This window comes from Macaca fascicularis, chromosome 1, assembly GCF_037993035.2.
Source record: "Macaca fascicularis isolate 582-1 chromosome 1, T2T-MFA8v1.1".
In the NCBI taxonomy this organism is placed as follows: Eukaryota; Metazoa; Chordata; class Mammalia; order Primates; family Cercopithecidae; genus Macaca; species Macaca fascicularis.
Window position 1 is genome coordinate 103,328,602 of NC_088375.1, and position 27,426 is coordinate 103,356,027.

The 27,426-nt window shown below is 37.9% G+C and overlaps 1 protein-coding gene across 3 annotated transcripts in view; it reads left to right on the plus strand.

Annotated features, from left to right (window-relative positions):
• The window catches only part of FCRL2 (Fc receptor like 2), a 30,180-nt gene extending 8,130 nt beyond the window's left edge, over positions 1–22,050 (plus strand). For 2 of the 3 annotated variants that reach the window (XM_045399869.3, XM_065544196.2), the window contains exons 5-12: positions 296–583; positions 1,487–1,765; positions 2,025–2,141; positions 18,092–18,119; positions 18,780–18,898; positions 19,149–19,214; positions 20,879–20,907; positions 21,004–22,050. In XM_045399869.3, coding sequence (XP_045255804.2) covers positions 296–583; positions 1,487–1,765; positions 2,025–2,141; positions 18,092–18,119; positions 18,780–18,898; positions 19,149–19,214; positions 20,879–20,907; positions 21,004–21,042 — 965 coding nt within the window. In that variant the 3' untranslated portion in view covers positions 21,043–22,050. The remainder of the gene's footprint in view (positions 1–295; positions 584–1,486; positions 1,766–2,024; positions 2,142–18,091; positions 18,120–18,779; positions 18,899–19,148; positions 19,215–20,878; positions 20,908–21,003) is intronic. The other variant, XM_005541354.5, reaches the window with a different exon arrangement.
• The last annotated feature ends 5,376 nt before the right edge of the window (positions 22,051–27,426 follow it).

Consider the following 27,426-nt stretch of genomic DNA (forward strand, 5'->3'; position numbering starts at 1 on the left):
TCTGTGACTCATCCAAAAAATTGAACAGTTTCCTGTCCCATGGAGTGGCAGATCCATCACAAATTCTTTAAATATTACTACCCATGAAATTGGCCAGGGTTAGGACATACAAATATCTTTATCCACATTCCTCAAGGATAATTGTTATAGATTCCCTACCTCCATGTGAATGCTTATGATGGATTATCTATACAATATCCACATTCCCACTCCTTGCATTAGAGAATGGAATCAGTCAAACTCTGTCGCCAGAGTTTCCCTTACAGTTCTCACCTGTTATCTTATATCCATCTAGGAATCCCCATCTCTAACGTAAGCTTGGAGACCCGGGCCCCCGGGGGACAGGTGACTGAAGGACAAAAACTGATCTTGCTCTGCTCAGTGACTGCGGGTACAGGAAACGTCACATTCTCCTGGTACAGAGAGGCCACAGGAACCAGTCTGGGAATGAAAACCCAGCATTCCTTGTCAGCAGAGCTGGAGATCCCAGCTGTGAAGGAGAGTGATGCCGGCAAATATTACTGTAGAGCTGACAACGGCCATGAGTCTATCCAGAGCAAAGTGGTGAATATCCCTGTGAGAAGTGAGTGATACTCTCATTCATATTTTCCAGAAATTCCCAAACCAAGGTCATGGTACACAGAAGTTCTGAGGAAATTTCAGGAGGCCCCAGGGATTAGTGTTGTGGAGAACCAAAAGCAATTTGAAAATGGGTTACCCTTGCAGGTTAGACTGCTGACCTGTTTCTTTTTGTAGAAGGAAATATAAAGAGGGCTGTAATTGATTATGAAGCAAAAGCATTCTTGCACTCCTAAAATAGGATAATAAAATACCTATTACATGAAACCTTTGGGCTCTGGGCCAGGGAGTATCATGGATCTAAAAGGTTCACAGTGGTAACAACCGGCTTCATTTTATGTCATCTCCTTCAGAGTGATTAGAGTGTTTCTAGCTTGCCGAAACTGCACCCAAAGGGAGACATTTGGAGCCATGTTATTGGTGATTTACTGGTGTGGAAAATTACCTGGTGGTGTAACCAAGTAGCCGTTTTCGTTCTAACCCAGTCCTATAGTCCTGAACTGGGCTGAACAAACATACCTAAATATAGGCTTAGAAATGCTCCTATGTATCAATTTTCCCAGGAACAACTATAATATTATAGAAATCTCACAATTATTTCCTAATAAAAAATTATAGGATACAAAAAAAAAAAAGAAATATGAAGGGAGCTGGATGGGCACAGGAAAACAATCAGATGAGAACAGCAGATGACCGTGTCTGTAGGCAGTACCCAGAACTAATATTCCCCTCAAACATCTAAATATATTGTTGAGAAAATTACCTCTAACTGTTTTAGTGGAAAAGTGAGAATGGAAGGTATGCAACAGCCACAGGGCCAGGCCCTTTGCTGAGCCTGCAGGATGGCAGTTTGTGAATCTATTGCAGCATCACAAATCTTTTCTGATAGCCCCTCTGTGTCTGTCAGTTCCAGTGTCTCGCCCCGTCCTCACCCTCAGGTCTCCTGGGGCCCAGACTGCAGTGGGAGACCTGCTGGAGCTTCACTGTGAGGCCCTGAGAGGCTCTCCCCCAATCCTGTACCGATTTTATCATGAGGATGTCACCCTGGGGAACAGCTCAGCCCCCTCTGGAAGGGGGGCCTCCTTCAACCTCTCTCTGACTGCAGAACATTCTGGAAACTACTCCTGTGAGGCTGACAATGGCCTGGGGGCCCACCACAGTGAGGCAGTGCCAGTCTCCATCTCAGGTGGGTGGGTGTTACCTGGATACAGAGTTTGGTGACAATGGCTGTGTCTCACCAGCCTGGAGATGTCTGCTGTGTGTGAAGAGGGGGAACGTGATCTCAGCGTCCAGTTGCTTCTCTTCTCCCCACACCAACCTGAAGAGTACAGACTCCACTTCAATGATCTCTTACATGAATTTGTATTTACCATCCCTATATAGCATTTATATGAAGGGCCCAAGTCTTTAACCTCTGGGGCTGAAGCACTGCTTTCTTTCCTTAGGACCTGATGGCCATAGAAGAGACCTTATGACAGCTGGAGTTCTCTGGGGACTGTTTGGTGTCCTTGTTTTCATTGGTGTTGCTTTGCTGTTGTATTCCTTGTTCCAGAAGATATCAGGTTGTATCTACTATTTGGATTTTCCATATTTTGCTAGGACCTTTCCACTACTGATATAGATTGAAATTACAAAAAAAAAAAAAAAAGAAAGAAAGAAAAGAAAACACTCCAAAATCCAATAATTTCTTTTTATGCTTCACAATTCTGCAAGACTCTGTGCAATGCTCAATGTGGTCATACTGCTAATTATACAATATGTCGTTGTTCCCCGTGCATAGTCACTTGAGATTAAATTATTTACACATTCCCTCCATACTTGACTTTTAAATTAAAAAGTCTAATTCTTAATTGCCATTTAGTAATTTTCAACTGGTATAATTAGCTTATGTACAACAGAGCAAAATGGAGTAAGGAGCCAGATTTAAAGGAACGCAAACAATTTAATGTGCTCTTTTTTCTTTTTATTTATGCATTTCTTATTAGCCACCTTCTTTATGAAAAGAGCAATGACTCCTTGAATTCTTGGATCCATGATATAGACCATAAGAAGCCATCTTTACCCATATATCTGGCCGCTGATGCCAGCTATAGTTTGCAATTTCAGCTAAGAGTCAACTAGAGCACATATATGCAGCCTCTCAACATGGCCTGGATTTCCTCATAGCATGATGACCTTAAAGTAGTCAAACTTTTAACATGTTGGTTCAGGCTCCAAAAAGCAACTGTGATAATGAAGCTGCAATACATTTAATCAATGAATTCCAAAAAGTATGATGTTGTGTTACTTCTACGGCAATTTTATTATGTCCTGGTGCTTCAAACTTGCCCAGGTATCAGTGGAGAGGGCACAGACTTCATCTCTAAATGGGAGAACTGTCAAAGAATTTTAAACCATATTTTAAAAATTTCCACATATAACACCATGAGTTCGAAACTGCTATGGCTCCGAACCCCAAAACACTGTCAAAAGCACAAGACTCTTGGTGTTCTCTCTGCAATCAGTAAATGCTCCATGGAACAAATGATTTCAGAAGTTAGGTTTTTCTCCCTGCGCCCCTCTCCATCTTTTGTTGAAGATTTTTGTGTCTATGTTCATCAGGGATATTGGCCTGTAGTTTTCTTTTTTGATTGTATTCATGTCTGATTTTGGTATCAGGGTAATTCTATCCTTGTAGAATGGGTTAGAGAGAATTCCCCTCTCTTCAATTTTTTTGGAATGGTTTGAGGAGGATTTGTATTAATTCTTTATACATTTGGTAGAATTTGGCAGTAAATCCATCCAGTCCTCGACTTTTCTTTGTTAGGAAGCTGATTATTAATGGTTCAATCTTGCCACTCATTATTGGTTTACTCAGGTTTTCTATTTCTGTCTGATTCAATCTTGGTAAATTGTCTGTTTCCAGGAATTTATCCATCTCTTGTAGGTTTTCCTGTTTATTTGCAATAATCTCTGATGATTTTTTTTTATTTGGTGTCAGTTGTAATGTCTGCTTTTTCATTTCTGATTATGTTTATTGGGGTCTTCTTTTCTTGGTTAGTCTAGCTAGCAGTTTATCAATTTTGTTTTTCTTTTCAAAGGACCAACTTTTGTTTTATTGATCCTTTGTATTTTTTTTTTTTTTTAGTTTCTATTTAATTTAGTTCTGCTCTGTTATCATTTCTTTCCTTTTGCTAATTTTTAATTTAGTTTGTTCTTGGCTTTCTAGTTCCTTGAGGTACTTCATTAGATTGCTAATTTGAATTCTTTCTACTTTTTTGACGTAGTTGTTTATTGCTGTAAACTTTCCTCTTAGCACTACTTTTGCTGTATCCCACAGGTTTTAGTATGTTACATTTTCATATTAATTTGCTTCAGATATTTTTGATTTCCATCTTAATGTCTTCATTGACCCAATGGTTGTTTAGGAGCATGTTGTTTAATTTCCACTTATTTGTACAGTTTTCAAAATTTATCTTGGTATTGATTTCTAGTTTCATATCCTTGTGGTCTGAGAAGATACTTGATATGATTTTGATTTTAATAATTTGTTGGGACTTGTTTTGTGGCCTAACATATGGTCTATTATGGAGACTGTTCCATGTATAAGTGAGAAAAATGTATATTCTGTAAATGTAAACAAAATGTTCTATTGAATAGAACTGTTAAGGCTATTTGGTCTAAAGTGCAGTTTAATTTCAATGTTTCTTTGTTGATTTACTATTCGAATGATCTGTCTAATGCAAAGAGTGAAGTGTTGAATTACCCCGCTATTATTGTATCAAAGTCTATCTCTCTTTTTTAAGTAATATTTACTTTATGAATCTGGGTGCTCAGGTGTTAAGTACATATATATCACCTATAACCTCTTGCTGGATTGATCCCTTTATTTTTGTCTTTTTTTTTTTTAACTGTTGTTTATTTATTTATTTATTATTTTGAAGTGGAGTCTTGCTCTGTCACAAGGCTAGAGTGCAGAGTGTGGCGCAATCTTGGCTCACTGCAACCTCTGCCTCTTGGGTTCAAGTGATTCTCCTGCCTCAGCCTCCCAAGTAGCTAGGATTACAGGCACCTGCCACCACGCCTGGCTAATTTTTTTTTTTATTTTTAGTAAAGACGCGGTTTCACCATGTTGGCCAGGCTAGTCTGGAACTCCTGACCTCAAATGATCCTCCCGCCCTGGCCTCCTAAAGTGCTGGGATTACAGGCGTGAGCCACCGCACCCCGCCTGTATATTTTAAGTAAAGAATTTAATCAATTTACATTCAAGGTTATTATTGATATGTAAAGTTTTCTTCCTGTCATATTAATTGTTGTCTGGTTGTTTTGTGTATTCCTTGTTGTTTTTTCTCTTAGTGTGTATTTTCTACATCTAACAATCTTGGGGAATTTAAGTGGTTTGCAATGCTTATTCAGTCAGTACCTGACTACCAAGCCTAACTTTGTTGCACCTCCTGGCTATACCTATGCATTTTCATGATGGTAAGTATTGTCCTTTCGCTTTTAGGTTTAGGACTCCCTTAAGCATTACTTGCAGGGCTGGGCTAGTGGTGATGAATTTCATCAACTTTTGCTTGTCTGGGAAAGGTTTTATTTCTCCTTATTTATGAAGAATATTTTGCTGGTTTTGGTTTCCTTCACTGGCACTTTATTTATTTTAGCACTTTGAATATTTCATCTCATTCTCTCTTGGCCTGGAAGGTTGGAGTGTGTTTCTGTTTTGTTTTGTTTTATTTTGTTTTTTTTTTTCTTTATAGGTGACTAGAGGCTTTTCCCTTGCCATTTAAAAAATTCTGTCCTTGTATTTGACTTCAGACTGTTTTATTATAATGTGCCATGGAAAAACCTTTTTGCATTGTATCTGCTTGGGGATCTAAGAGGTTTTGTATCTGGATGTCTAAATCTCTTGCTAGACTTTGGAAGTTTTCATCTATTATTTTGTTAAATAGGTTTTCTAACCTTTTCATTCTGTCTTTGCCATCTGGTACCCCAACAATTTGAATAAAAGTGTTAAAAAAAATGTGCCAATTCTTGGTCCTCCAAGTGACTTAGTCACATACCCGAAGTGGCAATGCTGGGCCAGGGAGGTGAAAGGATTCTCAGGCCCCTGGGCAGCCAGCATGGTTTGGGCAATGGCAGTGGCAGGTCCACCCTCTGAGTCCCAAACAGTTCATACTGGTGTTGGTAGTGGCTGTGATAGGCTGGGCAGGTCAGACTATCACAGACCTGCAGATGGTGCATGCGGGTAGGTATCAGTTGTGGTGATAGTGGCAGAATTGGTAAGCCCAACCTCAGGTCCCCTGGAAGAGTGTTAGGTGCCATCGTGGTGCACTGGGCTGGGCAATTCCCTGGCCCCCATTCTGTGTGCTCTGGCATGGTCAGAGGAAGGGCAAAATCATGCTGGGTGGGCTTGTTCTCACGCTCCCTGATCCTCTCTGCTCTCTTGTCTCCGCAAGTCTTCACTATCTTATTACCACTTCAATGCTTGTAAACAGACTTTAAAACTCTTTTGCCCAGTTTTTCTAGTTGTCCTTAGTAGATTTGGTTCAAATGCATTCAGTAACCACTACTGGAAGTTTGAAGGCATCTACCTTTTACAACCAACATATTCCTTAAGCTGCCGTGTTTTTCACATTTTCAGCATGACTATTTGTTTTTGTAACATATTATTTTTAATGTCAAGAATTTAGATAAATCAGAATGATTTGTCATACTGAGAGCCCTATTACTATTTCGCAATTCAAAAAAAATTACCAATGACCCAATTATTGTGTCAACCACATATGGCAGGTTTACATATATTATCTGTAATTATCAAGTTATTTTTAAGTGTATCCTTTTGGGGAGACAAGGTCTTGCTCTGTTGCCAAGGCTGGAGTGCAGTGGCACGATCTTGGTTCACGCAGTCTCGATCTCCCAGGCTCAAGCCACCCTCCCACATCAGTCTCCTGAGTAGCTGAAACTACAGGCCCATGTCACCATGCCCACCTAATTTTTTTGTAAAGATGGGGTTTTACCATGTTGCCCAGGCTGGTCTCGAATTCCTGAGCTCATGCTATCTGCCTGGCTCAGCCTCCCAAAGTGATGGGATTATAGGTGTGAGCCACCACTCCCAACCTAAGTATCTTATTTTCTATGTCTAACAATCTTGGGGAATTTAAGTAGGTTTTTTTTTGTGGTCACTCAGCCAGTAGAGGGCAGACCAGAACCTATATCTACTAAGCCTGAAACCTAACTTCGTTGCACCTCCTGGCTTTACCTATTCTCTTCGCATAAGTTTCACCTATGTCAGTAAGGTGTTATTTATTTTAACCTATCAGATACAGGACAAACATGGGGCACATCAGAATCTCAATGATAGCTTTGAAGCTCTTGTAAAATGCTTTCTTATGCTTATCTACTACAACAGGTGAAATAAACTTTGGACACTCATTAATTTTCTTCTACATAGTAAACATTTAAGCCAGTATTTTATTTTATTTTTTACTTCCAACATTTATTTTAGGTTCAAGAGGTACATGTGCAGGTTTGTTACATGGGTAAATTAGTTGTGTTGCAGGTTTGGTGTACAGATAATTTTGTCACCCAGGTAATCAGCATGATACCAAATAGGCAGCCCTTCCTTCCCTCCCTCCCTTCTTTCCTTCCTTCCTGACTTCCTCCCTTCCTTCCTTCCTTCCTTCCTTCCTTCCTTCCTTCCTTCCTTCCTTCCTTCCTTCCTTCCTTCCTTCCTTCCTTCCTTCCCTCCCTCCCTTCCTCCCTCCCTCTCTCTCTCTCTTTCTTTCTTTCTTTTATTGTTTTATTGGCGAAGTCTCACTCTGTCTTCCAGGTTGGAGTGCAGTGAACAATCTTGGCTCACTGCCACCTCCACCTCCCGGGTTCAAGCGATTTTCTTGCCTCAGTTTCCTGGGTAGCTGAGATTACCAGCACCTGCCATAACACCCAGCTAATTTTTGTATTTTTTTTTTTAGAAGAGATGGCATTTCACCATGTTGACCAGGCTAGTCTTGAACTCCTGGCCTCAAGTAATCCACCCACCTCAGCCTCACAAAGTGCTGGCATTACAGGCGTGGGTGATCCATCATACCTGGCCCCAATAGGTGGCTTTTCAATTCTCACTCTCTTCCCTCCCTCCACCCTCAAATAGGTCCCAGTGTCTGTTGTACTCTTCTTTGTGTTCATATTTACTCAACGTTTAGCTCTCACATATCAATGAGAACATGTGATATTTGGTTTTCTGTTCCTGTGTTAATTCACTTAGGATAATGGTCTCCAGTTCCACCCATGTTGCTGCAAAGGACATAATCTCATTTTTTATAGCTGCATAGTATTCCATAGTGTATATGTAACACATTTTCTTTATCTGGTATACTATTGATGGGCATCTAGGTTGATTCCATGTCTTTACTATTGTGAATAATGCTACAATGGACATATGCATGCATGTGTCTTTACAGTAGAACGATTTATATTCCTTTGGGAATATATCTAGTAATGAAATTGCTTGGCCAAATGGTAGTTCTATTTTAAGTTCTTTGAGAAATATCCAGACTGTTTTCCACAGTGGCTGAACTAATTTACATTGCCATCAACAATGTGTTAAGTGTTCCCTTTTCTCTGCAACCTCATCAGCATCTCATTTTTTGACTTTTTAATAGCCATTCGGACTGGTGTGAGATGGTATCTCATTGGGGTTTTGATTTACATTTCCCTAATGATTAGTGATATTGAACATTTTTTCATATGATTTTTGGCTGCATATATGTCTTTTTTGCAGAAGTATCTGTTCATGTCCTTTGCCCATTTTTAAACGGGGTTGTTCGGTTTTCGCTTATTGATTTGTTTGAGTTCCTAGTAGATTCTAGATATTAAACCTTTGTTGGATGCACAGTTTGCAAATATTTTCTTCCATTCTACAGATTGTTTATTTACTCTGTTCGTTTCTTTTGCTGTGAAGAAGCTCTTTAGTTTAATTAGGTCCTATTTGTCAATTTTTTGTTTTTATTGCAATTGTTTTTGGAGTCTTCATCATGAAGTCTTATCTTTGGCCAATGTCCAGAACGGTATTTCCTAGGTTTTCTTCTAGAGTCTTGTATTAGTCTGTTCTCACACTGCTATAAAGAAATACCCAAGACTAGGTAATTTACAAAGGAAAGAGGTTTAATTGACTCACAGTTCCACATGACTGGGAAGGCCTCAGGAAACTTACAATCATGACAGAAGGGGAAGCAAACATGTCCTTCTTCACAGGGTGGCAGGAGAGAGAAGTGCCAAGCAAAGGGGGAAAAGCCCTTTTTAAAACCATCAGATCTTATGAGAACTAACTCACTATCACGAGAACAGCATGGGGGTAACCAGCTCCATGATTCGATTACCTCCCACTGGGTCCCTCCCACAACACGTTGGGATTGTGGGAACTACAATTCAAGATGAGATTTTGGTGGGGACACAGCCAAACCATATCAAATCTTTATAGTTTTAGGTTTTACATTTAAGAATTTGATCCATCTTGAGTTGATTTTTGTATACAGTGAAAGGTGGTGGTCCAGTTTCAATATTCTTCATATGGTTAACCAGTTATCCCATCAGCATTTATTAAATAGAGAGTTGTTTCCCCATTGCTTGTGTTTATCAGCTTTGTAGAAGATCAGATGGTTGTAGTTGAATGGCTTTATTTCTGTGTTCTCTAATATGTTCCATTGGTCTGTGTATCTGTTTTTGTAGCAGTACCATGCTGTTTTGGTTACTGTAGCCTTGTGATAGAGTTTGAAGTTGTATAGTGTTATCCCTCTAGCTTTTTTCTTTTTTCTTTTCTTTCTTTTTTTTTTTTTTTTTTTTTTTTTTTTTTTTGCTTGGGACTGCTTTGGCTATTTGGGCTCCTTTTTGGTTCCAAATGAATTTTAGATTTTTTTTCCCTAATTTTATAAACAATGTAATTGGTAATTTGCTAGGAATAGCCTTGAATCTGTAAATAGCTTTAAAGAGTGTGGCCATCTAAACAACACTGATTGTTCCTATCCATGAGCATGGAATGTTTTTTCATTTGTTTGTGTCATCTCTGATTTCTTTCAGCAGTGTTTTGTAATTCTTGCTGTGGAGTTCTTTCACCTTGTTGGTTAGTTGTATTCCTAGGTATTTTTTTCCCTTTTGTGAAAGCCACTATTCTCAAGTTCAATGGAAGTTTTATTTTTTAAACAGATGATCTAAGTGTGATATTACACTTCTGCACCCCTCTCTGCTACTTTATTCCTAGAATATCTTCCCAGTTCCTTATTCTTTTATAGAGCTTCCTGCCTCATCACTGCTCTTTCAGGGGTGATATAGCCACCCTCTATGCGGGTAACCAATTCTGCTCTGTTTCCTCGCCCACAAAATGAGAAAGTTACCTCAGATCTACGCCATGATACAGCAAGACCATCTTCAACTGTTTTATACTTACAAAAGAGAATAGTTGTTCGTTCCTGTGAAGACAGTGTAGGGTGTCTGTTTTGGTCTTCTTGGGATAGCACAACAAAATACCACAGATTGGGTGGCTTAAAGAACAAAAATTAATTTTCTTACAATTCTAAAGGCTGAGAAGTTTAAGATTAAGATGCCAGCAAGATAAGTTTCATTCTGAAGCCTCTTCTCTTAGCTGTGGGCAGCTACCATCTTGCTATGTGCTCACATGAATTCTTTTTGTGTACATGCAGAGAGAAAGAGCGAATTCTCTGTTGTCCCTTCTTTTTTTAAACTTATACTTTAAGTTCTGGGGTACATGTGCAGAACGTGCAGGTTTGTTACATAGGTATACATGTGCCATGGTGGTTTGCTGTACCCATCAACCCATCCCTACTTATAAGAATACTAATCCTGTTGTATCAGGACTCCACCCTTATGACCTCACTTAAAATTAATTGCTTCTATAAAGGTTCTATTTCCAACTGTAATCACATTTGGCATTAGTACTTCCATATATGGAATTTGGGCAGGACACAAACATTTAGTCTATAAATGTGCCCAAGCAAGGACAAGTACTAATATAAGCCTCCTAATTTGTCACTTTTGTTACTGTCTTATTGATCAAAAAGTAAGTCGTATGGTCATAACCAAATGCAAGTGGTAGAGAAATACTATCTACCTCTTTGCTGACAAATGACAGAGTCACATTGCAAAACAATGCGTACAAGAAGATAGGAACAAATTGAGCGCCTTTACTGCGTGGATTTACCACATGGTTTTTGACCTGCACTCCCACTCTTGTAACTTTTTAAAAAATTTAATTAATTTTTAACTGACAGATAAAAATTGTATATATTTATGTACAGCATGATATTTTCAAATAAGTATACATTGTGAAATTGCTAGATTGAACTAATTAACATATGTGTTACCTCACATACTATCTTCCTATTACTTTTTAGTTTACAAGCACATAACCACACAAAATTATTGTTTACTAAATTTGCTTCCAAAATTAGGCTGCTTCAGAAGTTTTCAATCTCAGTTCATGGCTTTGACCTTCAGATATCCAACCTTTTTTTTTTTTTTTTTAGACAAAGTGTCACTCTGCTACTCAGGCCAGAGTGCAGTGGTATGATCATGGCTCACTGCAGCTTTGATGTCCCAAGCTCCAGTGATCCTCTTGGCTCAATTCCCCAAGTAGATGGGACCACAGGAATGCACCATCAGCCTTGCCAATTTTTTAATTACTTCTGGAGATGACTTTATATATTGCTGAGGCTAGTCTTGAACTCCTGGGCTCAAGCCATCTTCTTTCCTTGGTCTCCCAAAGCACTGGGATTACAGGCATGAGTCACCATGCCTGGCCAGATATCCCAAACTGGCAATTGATTTCATGGCGAGTTTCACTTAAGACAATTTTTTCTTTCAAGTAGATGACTTAATTGGGACCACCTCAATTTATTAAAAGATGATTTAATAACTAAAGAAAGTCAGAGTATCCTTTTCCTTCCATGAAGTTCCTCGGACGCCTATACCCTAAATCATTAGCCATACCCTAAATCATTAACTTTTGAGCCTTGCACAGCATAGATATATAAGGACAAGGCAGTGGCTCTTGCCTAATGAAAGTAATGCTTTCTTTCATTGGCTAATCTCTTATCATGAGGACCATGATACCTCTATGTCAACCTAAAATAAACCATCAATATAGTCCCTTTCAGAGTGGCCCAATATATTTTATTTCTTCTTTAAAATAAATAACTGAATAAATACGTTACAAATACATCTGGTAAAACATTCAAACAATATCAGAGAATATGACAGTAAAAAGTAATCCTTTCTCTCACACCTATTCCTGGACCTCTTGGTTCCCTTCCTCAGAGGCTCCCACTATTAGCAATATCTCATTTATTTTTCCAGAGATATTTTAGACTTACTTGATGTCTTTGTATACATACATATTCTTTATTTTCACACAAATAATAACATACTATATGCTACACTTCACTTTTCTATGAATATTATTTGAGAATTGTTTGATATAAATATATATAGAAATGTAATATCTTTTTAATGGTTGCAAAGCATTCTATTCACGGATTTGCAACAGTTATCTTAATGTTAATGATTCATTATTGACGGAGATTTAGATGATCTCAAGTTGTTTTCCATGACACACAATGCTACAATAATTTTTCTTTTAGATGTCATTTCTTGCATGTACAGTATGCTTGTAGAATTAATTCCTATAAATAAAATTTCTAGATTCAAATTAGATACCTTTCTAATTTGATAGATATTGTCAAGGGTTACTCATAGTTGTACTAAATTATACTCTCATAAGGACATGTCATAAACATGCTTGTTTATGACACACTAACCACACAGTGTTGTAAGTTTTGACTTTTTGCCTGTTTCTCAATTGAGAAACATTAATGCCCTGTAGTTTTTATTTATGTTTCTGTTTGTGGTGAGCTCTTTGTTCCCATAGTTTCATCATTTTGCGTTGGGTTTTTAATCTCATTCTTAGGGATTTGTAGATGATATTTTTATATTAAATATATTAGCTCTTTGTCTGAGGTATGAATAGTGAAAAGGGTCTGCAGTCTGCACTTTGCATTGCCTTTCATATTGAAATTCTTACTATAAAAATAATTATTTTTATGCGGTCTAATTTATCAATATCTTCTTTTATGGGTTCTGGGTTTGGTAACTTATTTTGGAAGGCCTTCCCCATTCTTAGATGATAAAAATGTTCTTCGTTTGTTTTTTTTCTTTTTCTTTTTCTTTTTTTTTTTTTTTTTGAGACAGGGTCTCACTCTGTCACCCAGGCTAGAGTGCAATGGTGCAATCTCGGATCACTGAAACCTCAACCTGCTGGACTCAAGTGATACTCCCACCTCAGCCTCCTGAGTAGCTAGGACCACAGGCTTGCACCACAGTGACTGGCTAATTTTTGTATTTTTTGTAGAGATGGGATTTCTCTATGTTGCCCAGGCTGGTCTTGAACTCTTGAGCTCAAGTGATCTACCAGTCCTGGTCTCTCTAAGTACTGGGATTACAGGTGTGAGCTACTGTGCCAGGCCCATATTTTCTTCTAGAATTATGTCATTTTATATTTATGCTTAAATTTGTGATCCGTCTGTTACTGGAAAGGGGTCTGGATCCAGACCCCAAGAAAGGATTCTTGAATCTTAAGTAAGAAAGAATTCAGGGCGAGTTCATACAGTACAGTGAAAGCAAGTTTATTAAGAAAGTAAAGGAATAAAAGAATGACTATTCCATGGGGAGAATAGCCCCAAGGGTTGCTGATTGCCCATTTTTATGGTTATTTCTTGATGATATGCTAAACAAGGGGTGGATTATTCATGCCTCCCCTTTTTAGACCATATTGGATAACTTCCTGATATTGCCATGGCATTTGTAAACCATCATGCCACTGGTGGGAGTGTAGCAGTGAGGGCAACTAGAGGTCATTCTTGCTTCTATCTTGGTTTTGGTGGGCTTCTGCTGGCTTCTTTATGGCAACCAGTTTGATCAGCATGGTCTTTATGACCTGTATCTTGTGCCAACCTACTATTTCATCCTGTGACTTAGAATGCCTAACTGTCTGGGAACGGGGCCCAGTAGGTTTCAGCCTCATTTTACCCAACTCCTATTCAAGATGGAGTTGCTCTGGTTCAAATACCTGTGACACATCCGGAAATCTTTTTTAATAAGTATTGAACTAGAATCTAATCCTTTTTTTCAGATAGCTATTTCATTATTTCTGTGCGACTTATTTAATTATCTTTTTTTTTTAAGGAAAGTGATGCCTTTATAATATCCTATGGTATTGTGATATAAGAAGAAATTATTTAATATATTTGGTCTTTGTCCCTAGTTCCTGACCGCTGAGCTCCTAAAACTCTAAGAATTCTTTGAGTATTGAGTGTCTTTGGTATGCTAATGAGATGACCCTCAACAGGGGGTCTCCTGGATAGCTTCACTATGAGAGCTGGTTTTCAGAAACACCAACCTTGTGATTAGAGGGTTGGAACTTCAAACCCCACCCCTGGACCTCTGAGGACAGGAGAGTGACTGAAGATTCATCTAACCACCAATTGCCAATGATTTAATCAATCATACCTATGTAACTGGACAGCTATAAAAATCCTAAACAATGGGACTTGGGGAACTTGCCAGTTGGTGAATACATCAATGTACTGGGAGGGTAGAGCACCCCATTCCCTTGGGAACAGAAACTCCAGTACACTTCCACACATTGTCTTAGCTAATGTCTTTCATTTGGTTGTATATTTGTATCTTTTATAATATCCTTTGTAATAAACCAGTAAGAGTAACTGAAGTGTTTCTTCGAGTTCTATATAGCAAATTATTGAAACTGAGGAAGGAGTCCTGGGAACCCCCAATTTATAGCCATTTGGTCAGAAGGATATGAGGCCCATGACATATTATTGGCATCTGGAGTGGGGGGCAGTTTTGCAGGACACGCCCCTTTACCTGTGGGGTCTGCACTAACTCTGAGTAGTGTCAGAACTGAGCTTAATTGTAATTAGTGTCCTAAGAGTTGGAAAATTGGCTGGTATGGGGAAGAAAAACCCCACACACACGGCGACAGAAATGTTATGGATAAAAGCAGTTCAGCTATACTAAGTATCTGATAGTATTCAGATCTAACTTTGAAGCCCTATTCTGTTTGTGTGTATATCAGTATGTGCATACGTGTGTTTGTGTATGTGACTTGTATGCCTTTGCTTTATAACAATACATTTTTTTCTTCCATTAAGGTTGTTCCCATCATGATTATGTTATTCTTACAGAATTTTTTTGGATATTATTGCTTATTTGTTTTTCCCCACAAACAATATAATCAGTGTCTCTCAATAAAGTATTTTTGTTAGGATTCTCTTAAATTTTGAGATTAATTAAGGAAGAATTGACAGCTTTATAATGAGAAATTTTTCTATCAAAGGGTGTGTCTACTTTTGGTAAATTTTGAGTCATAGTGTTTTAGAGTTTTACTTATATAGGCTTTCATCATTTCTTGCTAAGTTTACTCCTGAGATATTGATTAATTTTTGGTATGATAACTGATTCATCGAACAAGGGTGCTTTTAGAGTGCAACCATAAAACTTAATTTTTTATCTTCCTTTTCCACTGCCCATTCATACTCACTCTTGGAGGATTATATTTTCCCTGACTCTGGTAGAAATCACAGGCAGGCCCATACTCTATCCACTTACTCCTTGTATTAGTCGGTTTTCATGCTGCTAATAAAGACATACCTGAGACTGGGCAATTTACAAAAGAAAGAGGTTTAATTGGACTTATAGTTCCACCTGACTGTGGAAACCTCACAGTCATGGCAGAAAACGAGGAGGAGCAAGTCATATCTTATGTGGATGGCGGCAGGCAAAGAGATAAGCTTGTGCAGGGAAATTCCTCTTTTTAAAACCATCAGATCTTGTGAGTCTTACTGACTATCATGAGAACAGCACGGGAAAGACTTGCTCCCATGATTCAATTACCTCCCGCTGGGCCCCTCCCACAACATGTGGGAATTCCAGATGAGATTTGGGTGGGGACACAGCCACACCATATCACTCCTATATAATTTTAGGCAAACAACAATAAAAACATAGTTTCTCCATAGAGTGCTCGTTCATTAATCAGCTTTCTGAATCTCAAAGTTAAAGCACTCACCTCCCACCCACTCATCTCAGACCCTCTTCAGGCCAGCCTTCTGCAATACAGAAAGGGTTCTGGCCAGATGTTTCTCTCTTTCCTTGAGTTGCTTCTGTTTTTGAAGCCCCCATGGTTGGCATTGATTTCCTGGCTCCAAAAAAGCTGACTTTCCAGGTTTGCTGGGTTGAGAAAATCAGCTCCTATTTTGGGGGTGTGTCTCTGAATTCTCCAGAGCCCCCCAACTATTAACATTACCTGCCTGCATCTTGTGATGCAGGTGATTCATTTTTCTCCAGCTGAGCACTTAACATCTCTCTTCAGTTTCTAAGAATCTAAAGCCTTCTTTCCCTTCCCCTCCACCCTTATTTTGGAACCCCATACCTCTTCAGGAAGTCCTCTTGGCCAGATTTTGAAATGGCTTCAAGCTATGCCTCTCTTCCACAGGGCTCAGGTCCATCCACAAGAAACACTCACACACCATTGCACCCACCTGTAAATATGCAGCTCCTGCCTCTGGCAGATGACCATATCTCCCCTGAAATAAATGTTCCTTTATCTGCTTTTCAAGAGAAAGTTTGCTCCTTAAGATTCCTCAGGCATGTGTCTACACAGGGCTCTCCTCCCCACACCAAGCTGGCCTTAATATTGTCCTCAAATTGACTATAGGCCCCTCATCTCCCTTTTCTTAGAGCATTTGCTTTAGAGAACTTGCAATTGTAAATTCTTTCTCTGCCTCATTGAGATATAAATCTTCTCTTAGCCTCTTGCCAGTTTTACAACCCAGAAATGTCTCTCTCTAAGACTTGGGAGCCGTCCCTTTGAAATGTAATCATCTAGAAAGATAGTACCTCTATCTCCTGTATGGTAAAACTCTTAGAATTATTATTTTATCTACCAATATTTCTTTCTAATTCTAGAATTCTGCTTTTATCTTTGTCAGTTATTGCCTTCTATTTTTGTTAGTTTTATTCTTTTGAACAAATTGGATAGTCTTCTTTTTTTCTTATGTATTTGTATATGTATTCAGTTGCTTAAGATTTGCTTCCTTTAAATTGATAAATTATAGACATGTGTCAATTTTTTTCAAGTTTTGTTATGAATTACCAGTTCCATTATGATTAAAGAATATTATGTGTACCATGCCTATTTTTGGAATATTTTGGAGGTTTTCTTTGTGAACAAATGTATCACCAGATTCTGTTATTATTCAAAAGTGCTTAGATAGTAGAACTATTTTTGAAGTCCATTTTAAAATAATTTCTTCAAGAAGGAATTGTTGGAAACATATACATTTATTTAATATATGTTTGAATATGACCTACTCCCCCAACTTATGCTTTAACGACGGTTTGGCTTGGTAGACAATTCTGAGGTCATGCCTTTCCTTGAAGACTAAACAAGCTAATTATAAAGAAGTTTTACCTTCTCCTTGGCAAACTAAATCAAAGTTAATTTTCTAGCACTATTTTCTGTAATGCCTAACAAAGCTGAAATATTGACTGAGCTACTAGCAGTATTTTCCGTGATTGGCAAACTGCATCTAAACTGGGAGGACTTTGACTAGGATTATATAAGCCTGATGGGAAGCATAGCTGGGGTATCCCCAAGTGCAATTTAACCCTTGGAATTTAGCATGTCTCTTGTAGTGGTGACCTCTGGAAGCTACACACATACCCTCATGGGTGTTACAAGTGATACTGATTTCTACCAAGCATAAAGCTTTTGAGCCAGGGTGGCCCCTATACACATCTATGTGGCATTGTTTCTGAGGTATTAACTGGAGGACTAGAAAATATCTCCTGGATCACTATGAGGATTCTCTCTAAAGACACAGCTGATACATCTATGCTAATATGCTGTGTTTCTTGTTTTACATCTCTCCACAAAGCAAAAGGTACAAGAGATGGCCTAGTTTGCCTTACAAATGTCAATATCCAGCCTAGCCCCAAGGTCACTCCTACAGACTAGGTATTGCAAATATCAAACGTTTAAATATTAAGCATGGCTGCATAAAATCTAATACAGAAGAGCAATAAAATAAAATCAGTCATCAACGGTTAAAATATGTTATACATTATGATAGTTAAAACAACATTGTACTGGTACATGAATAGCCAAAGAGACAATAGAACAGAATAGAAAATCAAGAAACAGTTACCAGTGCATGCAAGGTTTGCCATTTCAAGTGGCATTTTAAATCAGTGGGAAAAAAAGAATGAATTATTTTACTGACAACTAGTTGTGTTGGAATATATAAGCAGCCATTTAGATGAAATACAGTTGGATTACTCTTCTATATCCTATGTCTTACCAGCCGATTATATGTAGTTAAATCATGTCAAAATTTTAAGAGATAAAGCTTCCTTCTCTGAAATGAATTTTGTTTTATTTGCATTTCAGGAGAAAGTTCTGCCACTAATGAACCTAGGTGAGAACCCTTCCTAGTAAAAATTTTAATTCTAGAGGTCTCCTTCATTCAGTTTTAAATACCTACTGTACTCTGCTTGTATGTTGAGATTGAGGCTATGTAATTAACACGATATCTTTCTATAATACTTACTCTTGTCTCTACTGCATTACATTTATGCCACCAAGGCACTGTCTTAAGGTGGTCCACATGACCCTAGGTGTTATCTTGTATAGGATTACATACATTTAAATTAATACATAAATTCATATATTCAAGATTATTGGATATCTTTAATGTATAAGTAAGTTTTTGTTAGCTATTTAGAGGAATGAACATACACACAAAATGTGTATTTCCTCAAGGGACATACTGTGCTATAGGTATATAGTATATGTCCAGAGTACAAGAAGGAGTGAGAGAGATAAAGTAATGAGAAAAAGGCAGGCAAAGTTTTATGACAGTTTATAAGAAAAAAAAAAAAGATTCTGGAGCAATATCATTGTCTTATTTATAACTTTTGAAAAAGCCAAAGATAAGGAACAGAACATTTTGGTCATATCCAAGTAGACAGTCTATACAAAGGGCCATAAAATCACCCAAGCAGAGAGCCATGACTGCAGGGCTTTTACCTGCTCTCTCCTCAGCCAGTCTCTCTTCTGTTCTCGCTCACTGCCCTAGGGACTATCATGCAGTTAATTCACTTTCTCACAGAGGTGATTGCAGGCTGAATCCTCAAGAGTTCACCTATTCAAGCCCAATCCCAAAAATGGAGGAGCTGCAGCCAGTGTATGTCAATGGTGAGTGTCTCCACTGGGAGGGGCTCTGAGGCTGAGGCAGAAAAGAAAGAGGAGACAGGAGTAGAGACCATTAGGTGGTCTAGGCACCTCAACCCCTGAGGCCCAGCCATTCCCAAAAAATAAATGACTCTCTCAGAATCATGTTGGGGTTGGGAGGAAGGATATACTCATTAAGCCAGGGATGGGGAAGATGTGTGTGAAGTGAACCCTTGGCCACTAACATCTGTGAACTCTTGTCTTCTCCCTGCAGTGGGCTCTGTAGATGTGGATGTGGTTTATTCTCAGGTCTGGAGCATCCAGCAGCCAGAAGGCTCAGGTGAGAAACTGCAAAGTGGTTCTTGTCAGATGCATATTCACAGGAAAGTGATGCATTGTATGCAATAGAGGCTTTATTTATTTATCTATTTATTTATTTATTTATCTATCTATTTTTTAGAAGGAGTTTTGCTTTGTTGCCTAGGTTGGAGAGCAGTGGTGCAATGTCAGCTCACTGCAATCTCTTCCTGTGAGCTGAGACAGGAAAATCACTTGATCATTTGATCACTTGATTTTCCTGTCTCAGCCTCTTGAGCAACTGGGATGACAGGCATGTGCCACCATGCCCAGCTAATTTTTGTATTTTTTAGTAGAGATGGGGTTTTACCATGTTGGCCAGGCTGGTCTCAAACTCTTGACCTCAAGTTATCCACCTGCCTCAGCCTCCCAAAATGCTGGGATTACAGGTGTGAGCCACTGCACCTGGCCAGCAATAGAGGCTTTAATACATCGCTTGCCCTTGATAGGAAATCTGTTGATCCAGGAGGGAGCAAGAGACACCTGGAGGTAGGCTCTTATGAAGAAACCAAACTTAAAAAAAAATAGGGAGATGGTATAATAAGTCTTCATTTGAATGGGGTTAGATAGTCAGGGAGAATCTAAGATTCAAGGCAAAAGAAGGAAGTCAGGCAAGAGTGAGCATGTCTAAAGTCCAAGAGGAATTCTCTCAGGTGAACAGGGTCATTAAAGTGTCTCCTTTGAAGGATCTGCAGTCTTCATATGGGATGGGAGGAATAACTGAATAAATCAACATGACCTAGAGAATTTTCACTTCCACATGTAGTTTTGCAGGAACTGCTGAGTTCTGCAGCAGTGCAGAGGAGTGTCCTTTAAGCTTCTGCTCCAGTGCCCTTAAAACTATAACCCTTATACCAACAACCCTAAAAGCTATCCTTTGTTCTGTGCTCCTGGTTGCCTCTGATGGAGCCAGTGGCTCTTGACAGCTTGGCTGATTTCCTGGTCAGTAGTCATTTAGCTACTCTCCTCTGAGCCTCTGAAGCTGCGTCCTCTGCCTGCCTTGCTTAGATTTGTGCCACTTCAACTTCCTATAGGGAGTTGATTACTCTAGCATTCTTTTTCTGTGTCTGACCAGCCTAGCAGAATCAAAAAGTGCAGTCATTTTCCAAGCTTCTGGCTGTAAATCTTCAGGGGAAGGAAGGGGATGTCATCCCACTGTGCATACCTAGAAAAAGGGGAAAAGAAGCAGACATCACTAAGCAGCTCCTGCAACCAGACTCAAAATACTGTATGATTCAGAGTCTGTCTTCTGTTATCTATGATTCTACTCCAATTTCCTTCTATGTACTGAGGTGAACCACACATGGTTGGTTATCTCAGGAACATAAACAAGCAACAGGAAACAGCCCTGACAGAGTGCTGTAATAGAGAAGTCAAGAGGAAAAAAGTATAAAGACAATGACCTATGGGAAGTTGCATTAGAGAAGAGAAGCACTTCGTTAGTAAGTGCTGGTGGAGGGCTTGGAAGATGGATAAAGTCTTAGAAGGACTTCAGCATTAACAACTTTAAGAAAGGATTTTACAGAACAGGAGAAAATGGAATTCCACACACTAAGCATAGTAGTTATATGCCCTGGGGCATAAAGTCTGGGAGTGAGGCCTAAGTAAGAATGCAAGAGCTCAGAACTATTACTTTTTTCTTAACAGCAAACATCAGGACACTTCTGGAGAACAAGGTGAGCTAGACTCCTTGGAAGTTCTTCATCTTTCCTTCCTCCACCCTATCTATTTTCTTGATCACTTCTTTCCTTATTCCTGTATGTCTCTCCCAGGACTCCCAAGTCATCTACTCTTCTGTGAAGAAATCGTAACACTTGGAGGAATCAGAAGGGAAGATCAACAACAAGGATGGGGCATCATTAAGACTTGCCATAAAACCTTATGTAAATGCTCGAGGCTTATCACCTGCCACAGCCACAACATGCTTCAGGAGCCACCTCCTGTCATCATTTTTGTTCTGATATGTTCCTTCTCCAATATCTTCTTTTACTCATTAATATTCATTGAACTGTTACTACATTCAGACACTGTGCAAATAAATTATTTCTGCTACCTTCTCTTAAGCAATCAGTGTGTAAAGGGTTGAGGGAAGAATAAGCAAGAGATACAAGGTCTCACCTTCATCTACTGTGAGGTGATGAGAACACGACTTGATAGTAGTATATTAACTTACTTATGCGCTGCTGGATACAGTTTGCTAATGTTTTGTTGAGAATTTTTGCAAATATGTTCATAGGGAATATTGGCCTGAAATCATCTTTTCCACTGTGTCTCTGCCAGAATATTTGTATCAGGCTGATGCTGGCTTCATAGAATGAGTTAGGAAGGAGCCCTTCCTCCTTGATTTTTTGGCATGGTTTCAGCAGGATTGGTACCAGTTATTCTTTGTACATCTGGTAGAATTCAGCTGTGAATCCATCTGGTCTAGGGCTTTTATGTTGGTTGGTAAGTTTTTTAATACTAATTCAACTTCAGAGCTTGATATTTGTCTAGGAAGCGTTTCTGCCCCTTCCTGGTTCAATCCTGGGAGATTGTATGTTTCCAGGAATTTAGCCATTTCCTCCAGATTTTCTTCTTTATGTGCATAGAGTTGAGTGTAAACATAACTTATATGCACTGGGAAACAAAAAAAATCTGTGTGACTCGCTTTATTGCAATATTTGCTTTATTTTGGTGGTCTGGAACTGAACCTGCAATATCACCAAGGTATGCCTACAGTTGCAAAAATGTCATTTTTCACATAGTAAATATGAGTGTTTGCAATAAACTATGATATTACTTTTATAAGTATATAGAATAAAATATAAATACTCTATGGATTCGATACTGTCATATTTTCTTTTCTCTGTGAATGCACATTTTCCTTTTTTTTTTCTTCCAGCTTACATTTTAGGTTCAGGGGGTACATGTGTGGGTGTGTTATATGGGTAAATTGCATGTCACAGGGGTTTGGTGTACAGATTATTTTGTTACCAAAGTAATTAGCCTAGTACTCAATAGGTAATTTCTCTTTTTCTTTTTTTTTTTTTTTTTTTTGACGGAGTCTCGCTCTGGTAAGTGCGGTGGCATGATCTCGGCCTCACTGCAAGCTCACCTCCCTGGTTCACGCCATTCTCCTGCCTCAGCCTCCCGAGTAGCTGGGACTACAGGCAGTAACCACCATGCCCGGCTAATTTTTTGTATCTTCAGTAGATACAGGTTTTCACCATGTTAACCAGGATGGTCTTGATCTTCTCACCTCATGATCCGCCCGCCTCGGCCTCCCAAAGTGCTGGGATTACGGGCAGGAGCCACCGCGCCCAGCCCTCAATAGGTAATTTTTCAATCCTCACTTTCTTCTCACCCTCCACCCTCCAGGAGGCCCCAGCTTCTATTGTTCTCTTCTTTTTCAAAGAAAAATTTAAAATTTTTGTGGGTATGTAGTAAGTGTATATATTTATGGGGTACATGAGATAAATAGTAAGTGTATGCATTTATGGGGTACATGAAATATTCTGATACAGGCATGCAATGTATAATAATCATGCCATGAAGAATGGGGTGTCCATCCTCCCAGGCATTTATCCTTTACATTTAAAACAATCCAGTTACATTATTGAAGTTACTGTAAAATACAAAATTAAGTTACTACTGATTATAATTGTGCTATTAATAAGTAGGTCTTATTCATTCTTTTTATTTTTTTTTTGTACCCATTAACCATCTCCACCTTGCCCCCTATTGTTCCCTTCACTGTATGCAAGTTGTTTTTTTTTTTTTTTAATTTTATGGCTGTGAATGCACATTTTCACTGGCATTTTTTCATTCAAAATTTTAGGTGCAATGTAATTCATCTTTATTTCTGAAAATACTTTACTGATCACTTTCATTTTAAAAAATTTCTGTGATCATAAGCCTCTGTGTTAAAACATTTCTTCTGCGTTGAATTATCTTTAGAATTATTATAGGTACAAAACTGACCAAAACCATGGAAATAAATTATTAAACATAGAAAGGTAAATTGTATTAAAATCCACCTCTTAATGACTCAGTGGAATACTTTCTAACATTTTAGAATTGAAACATGTATCCATGAATAAATTTAGTCAACTGATTCACCAGATATTTATTGAAAATCTATAAGAACCAAGTGTTAGGCATATAGAATATAAGTTTGCAAAAATCTCAACCCTCGACTCTATTTTAATTTTCTTAAAATAGACACATGTCAGCACTGAGAAATCTTCACATGAATAGACTGGAATAAAAGGACTTTTTATTTTTTAAAAATAGAAGTTTTACACAATTTTTTGTAAGACTTGTCTAAAGATCATTAATGTGTCTTTATCACTTAAAAACACCTTGTTTAACCCAAATACACATGAAACGTTGAGAAAAATAAGAATACCCCAACCTGCTTGACTGTCCTCCTTAGAAGCTCACTTAAACAGTGATCTCCTTTAACTGCCCATTGGTCCTGTCCAGTGATGGCGGTAGGTAGTCACCATGCCCACGCCTTCAGTATTCTGATAGCTGCTGGCTCCTGGGTTAATTGTAGGGATGAGGTTGTCCCATTTTGTGATAACCCCACGGGACATCCCAACTTTCAGTCCCGGATGCTCAGAGATCAGAAATTAGGTGGTGGATGTTTAGGATGCTTAATTCTTATGAAGGTCTTTCCTAGGGACACTCAAAGGTATTTCCATTTATTTGATTCCATCTACATGAAATCTCTCAAAATTTCTGTTTTATATGTGTCATTGTGCTTATGTACATTTCTCCTAATTTTTGTTTCTTTGGTCATTTTAATGGTAATATGAAAAGAAAAGAAATTCAGCATGAAAATAAAAATAATTCCAAGGATGATAATAATCTTGAAATAAGTATCTCTCTTCTTTATGATACTTTCTTTACTGTTTTTCTTTTTTCTTTTTTTTTTCTTTTTTGAGACAGGATTTTGCTCTGTCACCCACACTGGAGTGCAGTGGCATGATCATAGCTTACTGCCTTGAACTACAGGCACATGCCACCATGCTCAGATAATTTTAAAAATATTTTTGTAGAGATGAGGGTCTCACAATGTTGCCCAGTCCAGTCTTGAACTCCTGGCCTCAAGTGATCCTCCAGCCTTGGCTTCCCAAAGTACTGTGATTATAGACATGAGCCAGTGTGCCTGGCTATAATTTGTTAAATTTATATACATAACACTTTTTTCTCATCTTCACTGTCTATTCTGAACTGTAATTCTGTTCCATTATTTTGGTCTATCCATTCTTGGCAGCTATCAGGCTAATTTTATTTTTAGAGTTTAAGATGTATTATTATATTATAGCTGATATTTCCTCATTAGCCATTGTTAAAAATAATAGATAGCAAAATGAGTTTTGAGAGAAATTACTAAAGTGGGAGAAATTATTCTTCCTGATGTTAAGGATTATTATATAGCTACAGTAATAATGACAGGATGTTACTGGTGGAAGGATAGACCCATAGGTCAGTGGAACAGAACAGAGGACTCCAAAACATACCTACACAAATATGCTCAAATGATTTTTGATAGTCTATGAAGCAATTGAAAGGAGGAAGTGTAACCTTTTCAATAAATAGTACTCAAGAAATTGGACATCCATAAGCAAAGGAAATGAACCTTAATCTAAATCTCACATCTTACATAAAAATTAATTCAAAAGGGATCACATACTCAAGTGTAACATGTAAAAATTTAGTAAATTTAGAAAAAATATGTGAAAAAAATCTTTGGGATGAACTAAGAATAGGTAAAGAGGTCTTAGAGTTGACGCTAAAACAAAGAATAGAAAAGATTTATAAAAGAAAAAGTCACTGAATTGGATCTCTTCAAAATTAAAAAGCTTACTCTGTAAGAGATCCTGTTAATAGAATGAAAAAGCAATTTAAAGGTTTAGATAAAATATTAGTATCCAATATCCAACAAATGACTTGTATCTAGACATTATCAAGAGCTATCAAATGCAACAGTAAAAATAAACAATCCAAGTTAAAAATGGACAAAACGTGAACATTCTCCAAAGAGGGTTTACATACAGAAAACAGGTAATAATCACATGAAAAGTTATTCAACATTAGCTGTTAGAGAAATATAAATTAAACTAACAATGAGACATCAGTACACATCTATCAGAATGGCTAAAATGAAAAATGGTAATCGTGTCATCTTACAAGGAGATATGACATTCTCTGAGCATCCAGGACTGAGAGCTGGGATGTCCCATGGGGTTATCAAAAAATGGCATAATCTCATCCCTACAATTAACCCTAGAGCCAGCAGCTATCAGAATACTGAAGGCATGGGCATGGTGCCTACCTACAGCCATCACTGGACAGGACCAATGCCCAGTTAAAGGAGATCACTGTTTACGTGAGCTTCTAAGGAGGACAGTCAAGCAGGTTGGTGTATTCTTATTTTTCTCAATGTTTCCTGTATATTTGGGTTAAACAAAGTGTCTTTAAGTGATAAAGACACATTAATGATCCTCAGACAAGTCTTAGAAAAATCGTGTAAAACTTTTATTTTTTTTTTAAATAAAAAGTCCTTTTATTCCAATCTATCTATTCACGTGAATAAGGTTTCTCAGTGCTGGCATACAAGGAATACTGGCAAGGAGACAAAGAACCTGGATTACTCATTCATTGCTGGTGAGAATGTAAAATGGTAACTGCTCTGAAAAACAATTGGCATTTCCTTTTTAAACATGTATATATCATAAGGACCAGCAATCACACTAGTGAGCATTTATCCCAGAGAAAATGAAAACCTATGTTCATGAAAAATCTGTATATGTGTGTTTATAGAAGCTTTATTCATAATAACTAAAACCGAGAAACAACCCCAAAGTCTTTCACTGAATGAATAAACAAGTTTTGGCACATTCATACCATGGAATGTTAGCGATAGAAAGGAAGAAATTATTGATATATACAAAGATGGTTCTCCAGGGATGTACTGAGTGAAAAAAAATCTATCTAAAAAGATTGATTTCCATTTATTTCCACACTTCCATTAATATAGCATTTTTAAATAACACAATTATATGGATGGAGAAGAGATTAGTGATTGAAACCAGAGATTAAGAGTGGAGGAAGACCAGAGATTAAGAGTGGAGGAAGGCCAGTGTGACTGTGCATATGTAGCAAAAGAGAGTCGTCTGGTGATGACAGTTATTTCTCCTGATCATTATGGTGGTCATTACATAAAGCTACATATGGGATAAAATTGCATAAAACTACACACACACACACACACACGACTTTTAAAAATGTGTAAAATTTGAAGAAAATTTGTGGATGGTAACAATACCAATTTTTTGGTTTTGATAGAACTGTACTGTTATTCAAGATGTTCTCATAGAAAGATGTTGAGTTATGCTTACACAGGGATTCTCTGTACATTATTTTGTAATTTCCTATGTATATAGAATCATTTCAATATAAAAATTTGAATAGTTACAATAATTATAACCATTCTAGATTATTTTTTTTTCTGATGAACTTGAAAATTATTCTATGTAGTTTGTACAGCATACTAAATTATTTCTGGGCAAATTAAATATCAGACCCAAGCCCATAGTCACCTATGTTATTACCATTGGTGAACTATCTTTGTTAGGAGAGGGAATTATATGATGGTTAAGCAAAGAGGCATTGTGGTTAAAATTCTGATTGCTGTCTCTGAAAGTTATTTGATTAGAGATCCTCATTTCTCAGCTTTTTGAAACTTCTTATACTGAATTTGAAGTATGAGTAATAATTGTGCATATTTTATGTAATAACCACTTATAATGTGCTACTTATATGCCAGAGGCTAGGCAATTTACCAATATTTATTAAATCTTCATAATTATTTTATAGGTTATTCCCTCATTTAAAGTTGAGGAAACTGAGGGATAGGGAGATTGAGTAGTCTGCTCAAGAATATGCAATTGGGTTTTTGGACAAGATTCTCTAATAGACTCAGCCAAGAAGCACCACCCCCACTTAGAGAGGACAAATCATTGAGTAAATCAGCATAGTTTGGTCAGATCTATGAAGAGAAAATGTCAAGAGTGTATAAAGAGGTGACACTGAAGCAGATGCTGAAGGAGGAAGCTGGGAACCCTGTTTGAGGTATCTGAACACCAGGGCTAGCTCCCAGACCCAGTGGCTCCTGGGAAATAGATGAGCAGGGGAACTGAGAGATG